This window comes from Papilio xuthus, unplaced genomic scaffold (assembly GCF_000836235.2).
Source record: "Papilio xuthus unplaced genomic scaffold, Pxut_1.1 DF828177.1, whole genome shotgun sequence".
NCBI classification, from domain to species: Eukaryota; Metazoa; Arthropoda; class Insecta; order Lepidoptera; family Papilionidae; genus Papilio; species Papilio xuthus.
Window position 1 is genome coordinate 974,103 of NW_013530472.1, and position 13,922 is coordinate 988,024.

General features: G+C 30.2%; 2 protein-coding genes across 12 annotated transcripts in view; one reads left to right on the forward strand and one right to left on the reverse strand.

Moving 5' to 3' along the window:
- Window positions 1-13,922, reverse strand: part of LOC106113711 (coiled-coil domain-containing protein AGAP005037) — a 148,708-nt gene that overhangs the window by 11,618 nt on the left and 123,168 nt on the right. For all 11 annotated transcript variants that reach the window (XR_001227672.1, XM_013306578.1, XM_013306581.1 and 8 more), the window contains one exon: window positions 107-239. Coding sequence is in view for 10 of the 11 variants with exons in the window: in XM_013306578.1 (XP_013162032.1) it covers window positions 107-239 (133 nt within the window). In the remaining variant the exon portion in view is untranslated. The remainder of the gene's footprint in view (window positions 1-106; window positions 240-13,922) is intronic.
- On the forward strand, window positions 1,607-7,362 carry LOC106113713 (putative uncharacterized protein DDB_G0282133). The gene is made up of 6 exons (XM_013306583.1): window positions 1,607-1,643; window positions 2,023-2,147; window positions 2,622-2,727; window positions 4,690-4,895; window positions 5,055-5,115; window positions 5,190-7,362. The coding sequence occupies exons 2-6, from the start codon at window positions 2,043-2,045 to the stop codon at window positions 7,238-7,240; spliced, it is 2,529 nt and encodes an 842-aa protein (XP_013162037.1). The 5' UTR covers window positions 1,607-1,643; window positions 2,023-2,042; the 3' UTR covers window positions 7,241-7,362.

Below are 13,922 nucleotides of genomic sequence, written 5' to 3' on the forward strand. Positions count from 1 at the left end.
ATCAATAGTATTTTCACTCTTTCACTATTCATTAAGGGATATAATGGCGTTAGTATACTGAATGTAGTGTTATAAATGCAATTTTACAATGAATGTCTAAGTTTACCAGTTGTTGGTATAGTCTTGACGCGGTCAGCCGGTACAGGCGGTGCGGCTGGTGAGAACGCCCTTATGATGGCACCACCTCGAGGCAAAGTGCTGGGAGCTGGAGTACCCATGTAGTATGCAGGTGCCTTAACCTATTGAAAAAAAATATGTCACACGAGACGTAACTCAGAACACAATTTTAGATATTAGTGGAACGCAAAGTACTGGCGCTATAGCCCAACATGACTTTTTTTCTGCGCAGACACGTCACGAGACACCATCAAGTTTGTGTCTTATAATGCTTATAACCAAAAAAACAAATTTGTTTCTTAGTTTTTACAAGCAACCTAGCAAATTAATAAATAATTGTATTCACACCCATAACCCAGGTAAGAAGCAAAGGTTGGAGATTTTCATTTGGCTGTACACTTTTGAGCAGAACTATCTTCCAACCTTTAAGAGTACAATACTCATCTAGTTCATTTTAAACCAGATACGGAGAGTACGCGGAGATTACAGATTTAAAGAAAATAATAACACTGTATTTGTTTTATTTTATTACCAAACAATTTTCAATACTCAATATAGTATTGTAAACATTATTGCACAGAAATACTGCTCAATACGTAAATGAAATTCGAACAGGTTTTATTATCGTGTTTATTGTTTATTTTATGATCTGTTGGTCTGTGATGTTGTTTGTAAAAGTCCGCATCACTGATGACAATATGTTGTCGACACAATATTGGCATGATGTGCAAATGAAATCCAAAATTTAACATGATTCGTCATTACATTGTACTAATTACAAATCGTGATCAAAGTGAACTGAAATAATATAAATATTAAAGAAAGGCATTGAATTTTTTTTTATTTAATTTAGTTTGCGTACACTGCAAGCTTTTGCTACGCCAATTCCTATTTATTCCAGGTTCCTTTGATTTTATAATAACACTACGGTGTGCCCGCTGCTACGACCGGGCGGAATACTGACTGTGTGGAATAGTGTCTTTATGCCGCATTTCCATATTATTATTTTACATCCCTGAGGGTAAAACTTTTACAAACTTTGAATTTCATATTTATTCATACCGAATCAGAACAGTACAAAAAAATTGTTGCAAGTTTCTTAGTCTAAAAATAACGATATTTTCATCCAACTCTTCATCACTGTTTTTCCGCATTAAAAAGTAGCCTTTGTGTACCAAATTAAATTTGAATCAGTATAATAGTTTTGGTATAAAAGTGCGACAGACAAACAGACGGATAGACAGAGTTACTTTCGCATTTATAATATTAAAACATTAGATATCTCCGTGCATACTTGGATTACGTTTTATATCAATACAATATCATTGTAAGCTGTAATTACTGCAATCAATGATGTCTAGAGGAGGATTATTTCGAGGTACGTATACAGAGCATGAAAAGTTGTTATAAGAAATGTTTGATATATTTACAAACATAAAAATAACATCAACAGCGAATGTAGAGTCGTGCCAGTCGTTAATATTTCAGTAGACGATGAACACAAAACATCGGAGAAGTAAACGCATGTGAGTTTATACTATTTTAATAATTATTAATGTTTATTATTAAAGATTAGATAATAAGATCATAGTATGCGAATTATAAAACTACTAGCTGTCGCCCTCGCGTCCGTCCGCGCGTATTTAAAAAAGTCCTATCTAGTAGCCTAAGTGTTCTAGTAGCCGTTCTGGAGATACCTTTTAACAAACAAAAATCCATACATCCATCCGTCCATCTAAAATTTCGCATTTATAATATCAATAAGATTTCTTGGCACAATATCATAAGACTGATTTCAACTTAAACTTGAAGCTTTGAAATTGGTAACAAGGAATTATTTATTGGAATGGCGAATATTTTTCGTTGTCGATTATATATGTTAATAATGTTCTTTACTTGTTTTAGAATCAAATTCGTTAGAAGAAATGTGTTGGTTTTTAGCATTTACTCTGTTGAGTATAATAACATTGAGCAGCTGCATCAACAGACCTGTTTACAAAATAGTTCTTACACAGAAAGGTTTTTCACAGGTTAGGTTTCATTTTATACTATAAATATTTACTAAAATAACAACACAATAGTACCCACTAAAGTGTGGTATACGAACAGAGAGATAATGACTAGCTATTTAATAAAGATAATTAAATGTTTATATATTAACATGGTATTGGTTTAATATATAAATCTGAAATTTCAATTGAAATGTGTCGAAGCTTCATGTACACACATTTATAATATTTTTGGACAGCTTTAATGCGAAATTAATTAGCATTATTTTGTAAATTGTGTAAGCGGATGATTTATATTTAAAACTAGCTGTCGACCGAGATTCCGTCTGCGCGGAATTAAAAAAAAAAACATAATTTTGTGGATGCCAATTTTCATCTAAATACCAAAGTTCAGTCATTCTGGAGAAACTTCAAACAAACATCCATCCACTCATCCATCCGTCCGTCTAACCATTCACGTTTATAAGTAAGAATAAAAACATCATATAATTACAGTTTATACAATATGACATCGATACTCCGCCTATAAGAGAGTTCACGTTTTGTACCTGGGTTCGATTATATGATTTAAACAATGAACAAGGCTTGTTTTCGTATGTTGGTAAGTAGATTTCTCTAATTCAATTTCAACCTTTACATATTAAGTATAAGTTAATGCCAAGGAAGCGATGTAAAATAATTTCTTATCTTAAATAGCGTATAATTTATTTATAATGTCAACTTTCTCGGCTCAGGATGTGACGATGTTATATGTAAAATTCTGCAATATAAAAATAACCGTGAGTTTACACTGCCAAAACACATTGTTGTCTATCTCTGCCCTTTCAAAATATGAAATGTAAATCCACACTTGTAATAACCATAGTAAAAGCAACCTTTATGTTTATAACCACAAATGTAATATCTCTTAAAATAACAAACTAACAATAGAATCTTAAAACAATATTTAAGTACGTCGAAACAGTGAGTTCTCAAGTCTTGAATAACCATTTTCGATGCAATTACTAGTATAACCTAAAATAATTAGAAAACAGTATTATTGTTTACGTTAATAATAATCATTTAAAAATAATGAGGAATAACTTTTGATGTTTACATTAACGACTTACGTACATTTTTGTGGTATGTTTGTTATATAATTCATTAGATAAATATATGAATAAGATCAATAGCAAATCAAAAACGTTGAACATGTAATTTATACCATAAATTTTGATATGCATATTGGCAAGGTCACAATCGGCCTTGATAAAACAAGTTGATTGAATTCACAGCCTTGTTAAAACTGTCACATGCCGATGTGTCGAGGTAACATGTTTGATGTTTATGCTTTCGAATAAACGTGAATAAATAATAAACAAAGTAATTTAGTGACCTCACATTAAGACTTTTATTCAACTGAAAACAAGTAAAACAATCAACATAAATACTCAAAATGCTTTTAGAAATTATATTTATTCAAAACGATAAAAGTTGAAATTTTTATCTAACTAGGCAAATGTGTTACGTACCAAATTCAAGCCAAAATAGAACCACTATTTGGCGACTTCGAAAATCCTGTGTAATTTCGCGGTCAAGAAACACTTAAGTATACGTTTCTCACGGTAATTCAAAATATCCGTATTTGTTTTTTAAAAGATAGAAAGGTCTTTTCCTTTTACATAATCACTGAGTATTAAAATTTGTATTCTAGTTGCTAATTATCATGAAGCAAAACATTTTTTTAATAATTTGACGCGGATCTCGTCGTTTACCGGACATCGGTGTGCCTCCTAACAATAATGGGATACCGACTAAGGGGATCTTGTTAAAACCCAGTGTGGCATTAAATATAGGCCTGCGTAAACTTCACGGAACATCGACTTTATTAGGGTGATAATTTTACTTTACCGGCACTTTGTTTTTTTTATTATTTTAAAATAAGCTTATTAAAATTAAAACAGTAATTATAACAATAGCTAAATAATAACGCAATTAAGAAAAAAATAGTCGATGAAGCAAATTGTACGGACGGACGTACGAGTATAGGCGTGGTCTACTTTCGCAATCCTTATTTCCAATTTACTAGAATTAATCGGTGTATTGAGGTAACATACATAATTAACTATTACTCGTTTGACTACTTCACGGCCTAGTTGATCTTTTTTTTTTCATCGTAAAATGTTAACGGTCGACGTACAGCACATGTAGTCGGATAGGAGTAGATCAATCACAATTTTAGCAAGTTTCATGGTTATGTAACTTAAAATGGTCCTACATATTATGCGATGAATATCGCTTTGCTAGTCGCCTAAAGCTGATATCTTGTATCGATAGATTGCGTATGCAAAACGTTCTCCAACTCTGCAAAAGTACTATGTATTTAAAATACAAATTTTTAATTTTAAAAATATTTACTCTAGAAGATTCCTAATTTTAGGAAATAATTTGTCCCATCGAGAATTCTTTGTTGTTTTGTTGTCATTAAATAAAGTTACATGCCAGTGTCTATTGTCTTTTATGTAACTGAAGAGCTCTACTAATACATATGTAGTTTCTAAATATGATTATTAATATTTTTCAGTTAACGGCAACCGCGTAGTAAGGCTATGGTTGGACAATGGAGGGCACTTTATGAAAGTTTCTATAAATGAGAGAACACCGTCCATGATTTCCGTTGACATTGTGCGGGATTCCTGGAAACATATTTGTTTATCTTATCAGGCAGATTACGGTGCCTGGGCTCTTTACATGGATGGTAGACTTATAAGTTGTGAAGCCTTACAGAGTGTAAGTAAAGAAAGATTAACAATTAAAAAAAAAGTTCTATATGACCGAAAATAAAATTTTCCAAAGTTAAGAAATATTTAAAGAATGTTTGGAATTAAATTAAACTTTGTTTTTAGATATTTGTAATTGTATTGTATTAAAGAAATGTATGTATTTCAGCTCCACGGTTTTGTTTTGCCCGGAGGTGGAAGTGTAATAATCGGATATGGAACTAGCAATGGTATGCAAAGGTTTTTATTATAGCTCACAACTTTAATTTCAATAACAAAACATTAACCAATCAATTTATTACAGCAATACCAAGTGGAATAGAAGGCGAAGTATTTGGTGTCAATATGATACTTACTTCAACGATAGAGAGAAATCACACAATAAAAAGGGACCCACTTTATGCACAAAAACGATTCTTACAAAACAGAGTGTTTGGAAACAGAAATTTAAAATATGTTGTCCTCGGTAAACTGGATTCTAAAGAAATTAAAAATAATTACGAAACTAGCAAATCACCCCCGACACAGAAAAAAATTCCAATTAATATAAAATATAAATTTCCCTATAGTTTCAGTGAAAATAATCACTTGGAGGTCACATCATTACCTTCTACTTTTATGGACAATGCTCTTAGTAAAGATATTTTTGATTTCTCTTTAGCAGATACAACTGGATCCACAGATAAAGTAATGTTTTGGAATTTAGTAAATCAACCTAGACAAGAACCTAAATATACTCTGAACCAACCTCAAAGCGATATAGAAGTTACAGATAATAAAGAAACAGAAAATAAAACTGCTACCTTATCAATTTGGAATACTTTGTCACCACCAAGAAAGAAAAATATTTTCTCGAAAACATTCAAATCTACCAAACCGAATAATAAGAATTTTTATGAATTAAATGATGATGGCAATAATAACAATGCTACCACAGTTCATAATGAAAGCAAGGAGACATCTAAGACACTAACATCTTTCCCCCCGGAAAATTCTTTTAACCAATTAATTGGTTCTAAGATTTCAGGTAATGTATTAAACTATTTGAAAAGAATAAATTACTATATGAAAGACCCTGTCAAAGTAGCATTGAATGTACCACTCGTTAAAATATCTGATAATTTTGAAAAACCTAAAGAGTTAAATGGACTTAAAGTTCACCAACCTCTGAAATTCCAAAGACGTAATTTCGTTAGCAGACAATTCGATAAACGAGAAATAAAAATAAACGGAAGTTTTGTCAATACAAGTGCTAATCTAGAAGATCGTAATTCAAATATTACTTTTCTCAATCTAACGCTAAAAGAACATGAAAATATTACATCAAAAACTGATCAAAGGAATTATCGAAATATTGATGGGATACCATATAGTAAACATTATGATAAAGATGATATATACAGATTTAATCCTTATATAGGAAAAGAGAACATAAACAACAGAAATGTATTTAATTATGACGGAGGTAGAAAAAATAATCAACACACAATATTACCTTTTATAAAATCAATTGAATATTTCGTCAATGATCGTGATAACGGCTCAAATGAATTATATAATGACGATATTAATACTAGTGACTTATTTACTAGAAGTGTAATGCAAGGAAATAAATGGCGTAATGTCCACACTTACAATAATGATTATACGCCGCGGCGTGTTAATCTGGAGTCTGGACTGATACAGAGAAATGACATATCAGAAGCAAATAGAAAGCTACCGTCGTTGCGATTGAAATATAAGCCTGAAATCCAGAAGTTCTTAACAGACAATAAGGATCCATCTATTATTGAAGGACGCGCACTGGCTAAGGCAGTCTCAAATCAATCCAATCACGGTTCCTTTTCAATCCTTAAATACAATCGTGGATTTCTGCCAAAACGTAGAAGGGATCAGAAATCTTTAGGTAGAGTAAATCGTGTTTCAAAAACTAATAATAAAGAAAATTCTCCATTTATAAATAATAATAGCAATGACATTAAATCTAATACCTATCTAGAACCCCTTACAATAAATGAAGAATTAAATATAAATAAACGCCGGCCCGAATTAAATAGAATAGGTGAAACAAGTTCTCAATTTTACGGTTTGAAAATTTGTATGTCTTTACAAGCACAGAATCATAATCTATATGTACAACCAGATGGAAGTATTGACCTTACACGTATAGTGTCACCTGTAAAAGATAAAAACACTGGAGTAGAATTTATGATGCAAAACTACAAACGCTGTTCTTTAAAAGATTCAATCTTAGAAGGACATCCATTACTTTTCATAGATTGGGATAAGACACCAGTGAGGCTATTTGGAGGTGCATATCCAAAGAAAACTACAGATCTTTGTGGATTTTTCTAATACAAAAATATTAATATATAATTCGTTTGTTGTTTGCTTATGCTATGTTGACACAAAAACGAAATCAACAACGACCATCAAATTCCACCATCTTGCAATTTATCTGAAGAGAACATCTTGTATTGAAGGCGATGATATTATTGTAATAATTCAAAAATATTTTTAATGTTTTAACTAATTGGAATAGAACTGTTTTGTTATTTCACAGTACAGTATAAATTAATTAAAGTATAGTTGTGTTTTCTTTACCATAATGTGATGTTTTAAACTAGTATGATATAACTGTATGTAAAATATATACAGAATATTGTAATCCTTTTCAATATTGATACAGTGCAGCAATGGACGAGCTTATTACGTTTGAATTGACATTCATAGGGACTTTGTACGTATATTATTAGTCAACTTTATTGACTGTAACATCGACCACATCGAGGATATTTGTTTAAAAACTCGTATAAAACTTATAATAAATAACCAAGTGATGCGGTCGTAGGAAATTTTTTTCAAAATGTAAACTTTCATCATTTATTTAAAAAAAATTGAGAATGATATGAAAAATTCCGAAAAATTGAGTATTAACGTCAACTTTTGTTGAGTAATTTTATTGAAGGAAGAATAATTCACTATTTTTTGCCCATTAATTTAGAAAAATCCTTCCTTAGTTCTGTCCTACGTATGTAAATGTGTTTTTTTTTGTTAAACTCACTGTGAATTTAAAGATTGAAATTACAACATTCACATGTTGATAAAAATGACAACATTCGTCGTGTTTCGACTGGGCGATTGCAATTAAGTGCCCTGATTCACATTTTAAGTGCATTAAAGACCTAATGGGCTTTAGTCAGTGAATGGTGTGTGTTACAAAAACATAATTACTAGCTTGCATTCATGGTTGTAGGTACACAGAATAGAGATTTGTATGGTGGCATTCCCTGACATATTAAAGCAAATGTTTAGATGGATGGATGGTTGTTATTAGAAAGTATCTTCAAAACAAGTCGACAGATCTCTATAACGTATAGGCTACTAATTAAGTTTTATTAACACATTTGTGGATTCTGGATCTTAATTTTCTAATTAAAAGAAATCGTACTATCTTCTGATGTAATGAAAATATATGTTCAAAATGAAGTTAGACGTTTCAAACATTCCATATATGATTTTTATTTTAGCAAATTAAATAGCATTTACATCGATGTCGAAATTGAATTCAGGTTAAAAACGGGTCGACATTTTTTGAGAAAAAAAATTTCGTCAGAGAACCAGTATTATTTTGAAGGACGGTATTGACTAATATTTTACTACTTTCTTAGTGCAAAATACATCTCATGACGAAAAGCTTGTTTGCAAAACTAGTTCATAATTGACAAAAGTCCTTAGTCGAAAAAGATTGCAGAATAAATTATACAACATCGTATAGTATGGTGTTAACAAATTTTATTGTTAAAATTTTAAGTTGGTAAATTTTTATTTTCAACTAAATTTTATCAAATTAATATTAAATATATTAAACCAAATATTTTTATTTATGACTAGTTGTTGCCCAAGATCTCGTCAGCGCAGAATAAACAAAAAAAAATTCTTTAGTTACTCCCACATACATAAGCTACCTTCCAATTTAAGTCCAGTCGACATTGATCCAGCCGTTTCAGGGATTACCCGGAACAAACTCAGACTTGTGAACATACAAAAATTTTAAAACTTAGTTTTTTTTAGAAGCAACATATATATAATACATTATTTTGAAAATACAAACAGACACTCTAATTGGATTTAATGTATAGAAGAAACATAGCAGTGTATAAAAGATACTGCTTAAATCATCTTTAAATTTCTTACCAAGTTTGAGATTTTATGACTGGTGTAAAGCTTGAGCCCAGTGAATGCTATAACGCTTAAAAGATTTTTTAGTACATTTATAATGATTATAGGCTCCATGAACTTAATATAAAAACTATGAAATATTTTCATCAAAACAATAAAGTTGGTCAACAAAAGCTCAGAGAGTCCGTAAAACTCTTTGTTCTCAGCAGATGATCTAAAAATAGAACGCATTCAAATGATAAATCCTGTGAAGCGCGGGAATATCACGATCCCGGTTTACGCAATTTGTAAACTAGTCTATAAATTTAAGTAAATTAGCTAAACTAATCTGTGAATCATTACAAATGTGTACAATAGAAAAATCTTTGGTTTAAACTCACTAAAACCTTGTCACCTCCATCGTGGTATGTGACATATGTACATAGATAAATAAAACTTAGGATATTAGAATGAATTTTCTAGAAAAACTAATCAATTAAATAGATATTTAAAACAGGAATGTATTAACATATTGCAATATTTAAATTTATGCAAAATAAAACTGTTATAAATGAAATAATTTAAACTGTTAAGTAATTTTTCGTATTAAGACAGTTTTAAAACAGTTATTACAAAACCATTATGTTAAAAAAAAACATGCATTTGTCACGACATTTTCCATCAAATAAACGACCTTACTAGATTTATTTATTTTCATTTTCCATACATTAATTACTTAAAGGGTCTCCATTTAAGTAAACAACTTGTTTATTAAAAAATATATTTACATTTTGTATGTGTAAATAAATTAAGGAAACGAAAAATTTATTCACTCTCGTGCACCTAATGCACCTAAGCGGGGTCGCTTTAGCTGTTTACCATTACTATGAATACAACTATGGATTTCCATTGTCTAGACACGCGTAAAATATATATCATTATGACCTTGAAAAAGCTGACGGAATCTGTATTTATACAATTTCACTGTGTGTTTCCTGACTACAATATGTTAGTAAAAACTTACAGTCAATCCAATCGAAACTTACTGTCACGATGACTTTATTAATCCGTAGAAATGCTAATAAACTTATTTTTTAAGTCATTGCCGTGTTGCTGAATCAAACTTGTCAGAAAAACTATTGCGTTAAAAATTTCACAAAAATGTGTAAGTGTTAATTGTGATAATAAGGCATTTTTGTCGTATGTTACGTGTTTAGTTTTGTAATATAATTGTATATTAATTGACAGTATCCCTATTAAATATCCTAATAGAGAATTTTACAAACAAATATCTTGTATAAATTGCACAAAAAGTATTCATTATGAAGTTATCATAGAAATAATGCATTTCGGGCAATAAATATTAATCCTTTTAGATTAATTTAAAACACATATTAGTTTATATAATAAAATGAATGAGATAGATAATCTGCCGGATGTCTATAATTAATGCACTATATCAACACTTTTATAAATTACGTTATATAAGATACAATTGCTATTAGATTTTGATAAAAATTCACTCCGATTGTTATATACATGTTGAGTAACATTAAGTGTAATGAAAACGCGACATAATATTACAGTTATCATTTCCTCCAAGATTACAATATACATTCATTATATTAATATTTGAAGTGAAAACTTTATACATCTTTAATAAATGAATTAAAACATAATAAAAGTGCATAATACTATTTTTGATGAAAAAACAACAAATCTTTGATTTTGGTAAATAATTATGGTTATCAAATCTTGCAAATGATGATCCACATCCCGGTAACTGATTGAACTAAAAATTTTACATACATGTGTAAATCGCGTCTAATGATGGGAGTTTGAAGTTCGCAATGAAACGACACAACCTAATAGAGTTACGGCTCGTTTGAATCATCTTGGCAAATAGTTTTTCTTTTTAATTTTTATTTTATAAAAGCTCGACTTTAAAAAAGTTTCTTTACATTTCTATTCATCGCATCCGGAATGCACGAATGCTTAACTAATATTTGCTCTCTTTTGAAGTAAATATATTTTATAATATTATACATTATAGACAAAGTTGCTAAAAGAGAAAGTGTAATATTTGTCTTTTTATGTATGTCAATTAAGAGTAAGCGAAAGTAATTTATATGTAATTGTGTTACATATTATCATATAGTTTTGTAAAATTTTATCTTTTTCATGATTAAACATATGTATCTGTGAGCCTCAGTCGCTCAGTATTTTAAGCACTAGACTTGTAATCTGCTACTAGGTTCGAACCCAACCATGTACCAATGTGTTTTTCGATTTACATATACACATTTATCCGAAGTTCTTACGGTGAAGTAAAACGTGATGCAATATGAGCATATCTGCAAAGAAATTCATAGATATGTGTGAAGTCAGTCTATCCGCATTGGGCCAGCGTGGTTGACTATGGCCTAGTCACACCTAACTTTGGTAGGATCCGAGCCCCGCAGTTGAGACGGTATTTTGTTTTCGTCATCTCTTCAAAACAAGAATCAGCTATTTTTATATTGTAGTATGTCACAATTGTAGTGTATTTCATATAAAGACTTAGTAAACACATATAAAATGTCATTACAGCAGATTATAGTGAAAATAATAAATACATTTCAATATTAAGTGATATTCAATCTCAACTCCTGAGCAAGTTTTACAAAGTTTTATTGCAATTACAGAAAACTGCGATCCTTTGGATGTTACACTTCGTTCGACGATTTCAAATAAATTGAAACTGAATGTTCCCTTGATTCGATTCAATATCTAGGTCTTACTTCCATTTCGTTGAGTGCTCGTCGCTGCAAAGCGTGACTATGTTTTTTCACTTTGTACAAGACATTTTTTTTATTAAAAATAACACTTTATTTAAATAATTGTTAATCACTAAATATGTTTTGACTTCTAACAAAAGTAGATATATTTTATTCGGTGCAAATCATAATTGAAAAAATCATACTGTAGTTTCCATATAATTTTTGTCCTCCGCGTTTTAACAAAGTTATTGCAATTTAAATATGAGCCTCTAAACTATTTATTGAAGTCGACTTCAGAATCATATCGTGATGATGGCTGACGATCGTACGAGTAGGTACACAAACACATTTATCATGACGTCACATAGAAAGCCAACTAAAAGTAGACAATACACTTTCTATGAAACTGTAACATTTTCTAATAAGACAAAAAAATATATAAATTTTACGCAATATGTTTCTTTTTTATTTGTGCCCATATATTAATAATAATTACTCGAATTAATGAATGTATTATTTTATATATGTATTATTTATGTAGAAAAAAATAATTTATTGAAATTCTTTAACTCAAACTAGGGACTGACAGAAAAAGAGAGACTTTATTCTTTTGTCATACGCGACCAAATTTTCTTGTTATACAATATTTTTTACCATATAAATACAATAAATAAAAATACATTGTCTGTGTAAACGGGTTGTTAAAATGTCTTTGTTAGACGAATTAACGAAAACAGACGATGAAACAGCGCGTGCGCCTGACGCCGTTATGTTTAAACTTTTATCACTTTTAAATTCGTGATCATATTTATCTGATTAGTATAATTCATTGAAAAAAAGTTTTTTTTCCTACGACACTCGAATTCATTATGATAAACTTTTGAAATATATTAAATGATTTTTTTTAAATGGTCAATTCTGTTTTACATTTACAATCGAGCGAAAGTAGGAAGCCTATAGATCTAGGCTACATAATTATTTGCACATAATGAGTGGTGAATTAATTAAACCATTGGAAAAATTTAGTTATGACGCTATTATGTACATATTTTTCAATGCGTTACGTATGAACACGTACGGCCGGAATCAATATTCTATCTAATTAGTTTTGCTTATATTCGACATTTTTAATTAACATTTGATTCAAATTTAATTAAAGTTAAGTTAACAATAGATCAGTTCGAATATTGATTTCGACCGAAATTATCCAGGAATGTCAACAAAGGTAGGCTTCTGCACCAAATTAATTGCTAAATACAACCACATTTAGTTCCGAGTCTCAGACATCGCAGCGCACAGACGGAACCTTAATGGGCTTAAGGTCAAAGCGGACTTAATGATTTAATTAAGTATACGAGTAATATTACAACGGCTTTACAGTGAGGACGTACCTTGCTCTCTGAGCTTAAGAGAACCAGATAATCCGTCAGGTGACTTATGATACTAAATTATTCACAGAGATCATGTTTACATTTTATATACTAGCCTACGTCTTTGGTCTTTGGTTTTGGGAGAATTTTCTCGTTTTTAGGTTTCCGTACCTCGAAAGGGAAAACACGAAACCCTCACACGATCGCTTTGTTCTCCGTCCATCTGTCTGTCAAGACCCTTTTTTCTTCAATAATATTTTTAACTAAATATAAAATCTTAATATTGAAATATGATATGGTTATTCTATAGCCTTAACTGGCTCGTACAGTTGGTTTCTGAGATCAAAATCTCCATATAAAAATGTCATCATTTCAGTCCTTATCTTGGACAAAACGGAGACAAAAAAAAACTTTTTAAAGATAATTTTTAAACATGAAAGATTTTTATATTTAATTATAGATATGTATGTAGTCTGTTACGACACTTTGTACGATTTACAAATATTACATTTACTTATTTTATCATAATTTTCTTAAATATAAAATAAAGATTTAATCTTAAGGAATACAATAATACTGTTAGGTAATGATGTCAATGGTTACATAAGGAAATAATTTCCATATAACTGACACAATGTAATCGTGATTGAACCAGATTAATGTAATCCTCGAGCTAAGAAGATGGATAATTAGATAGATGTCTGGTTCTCTTAACATATTCAATGTCCTGACACGTTACCACTTACC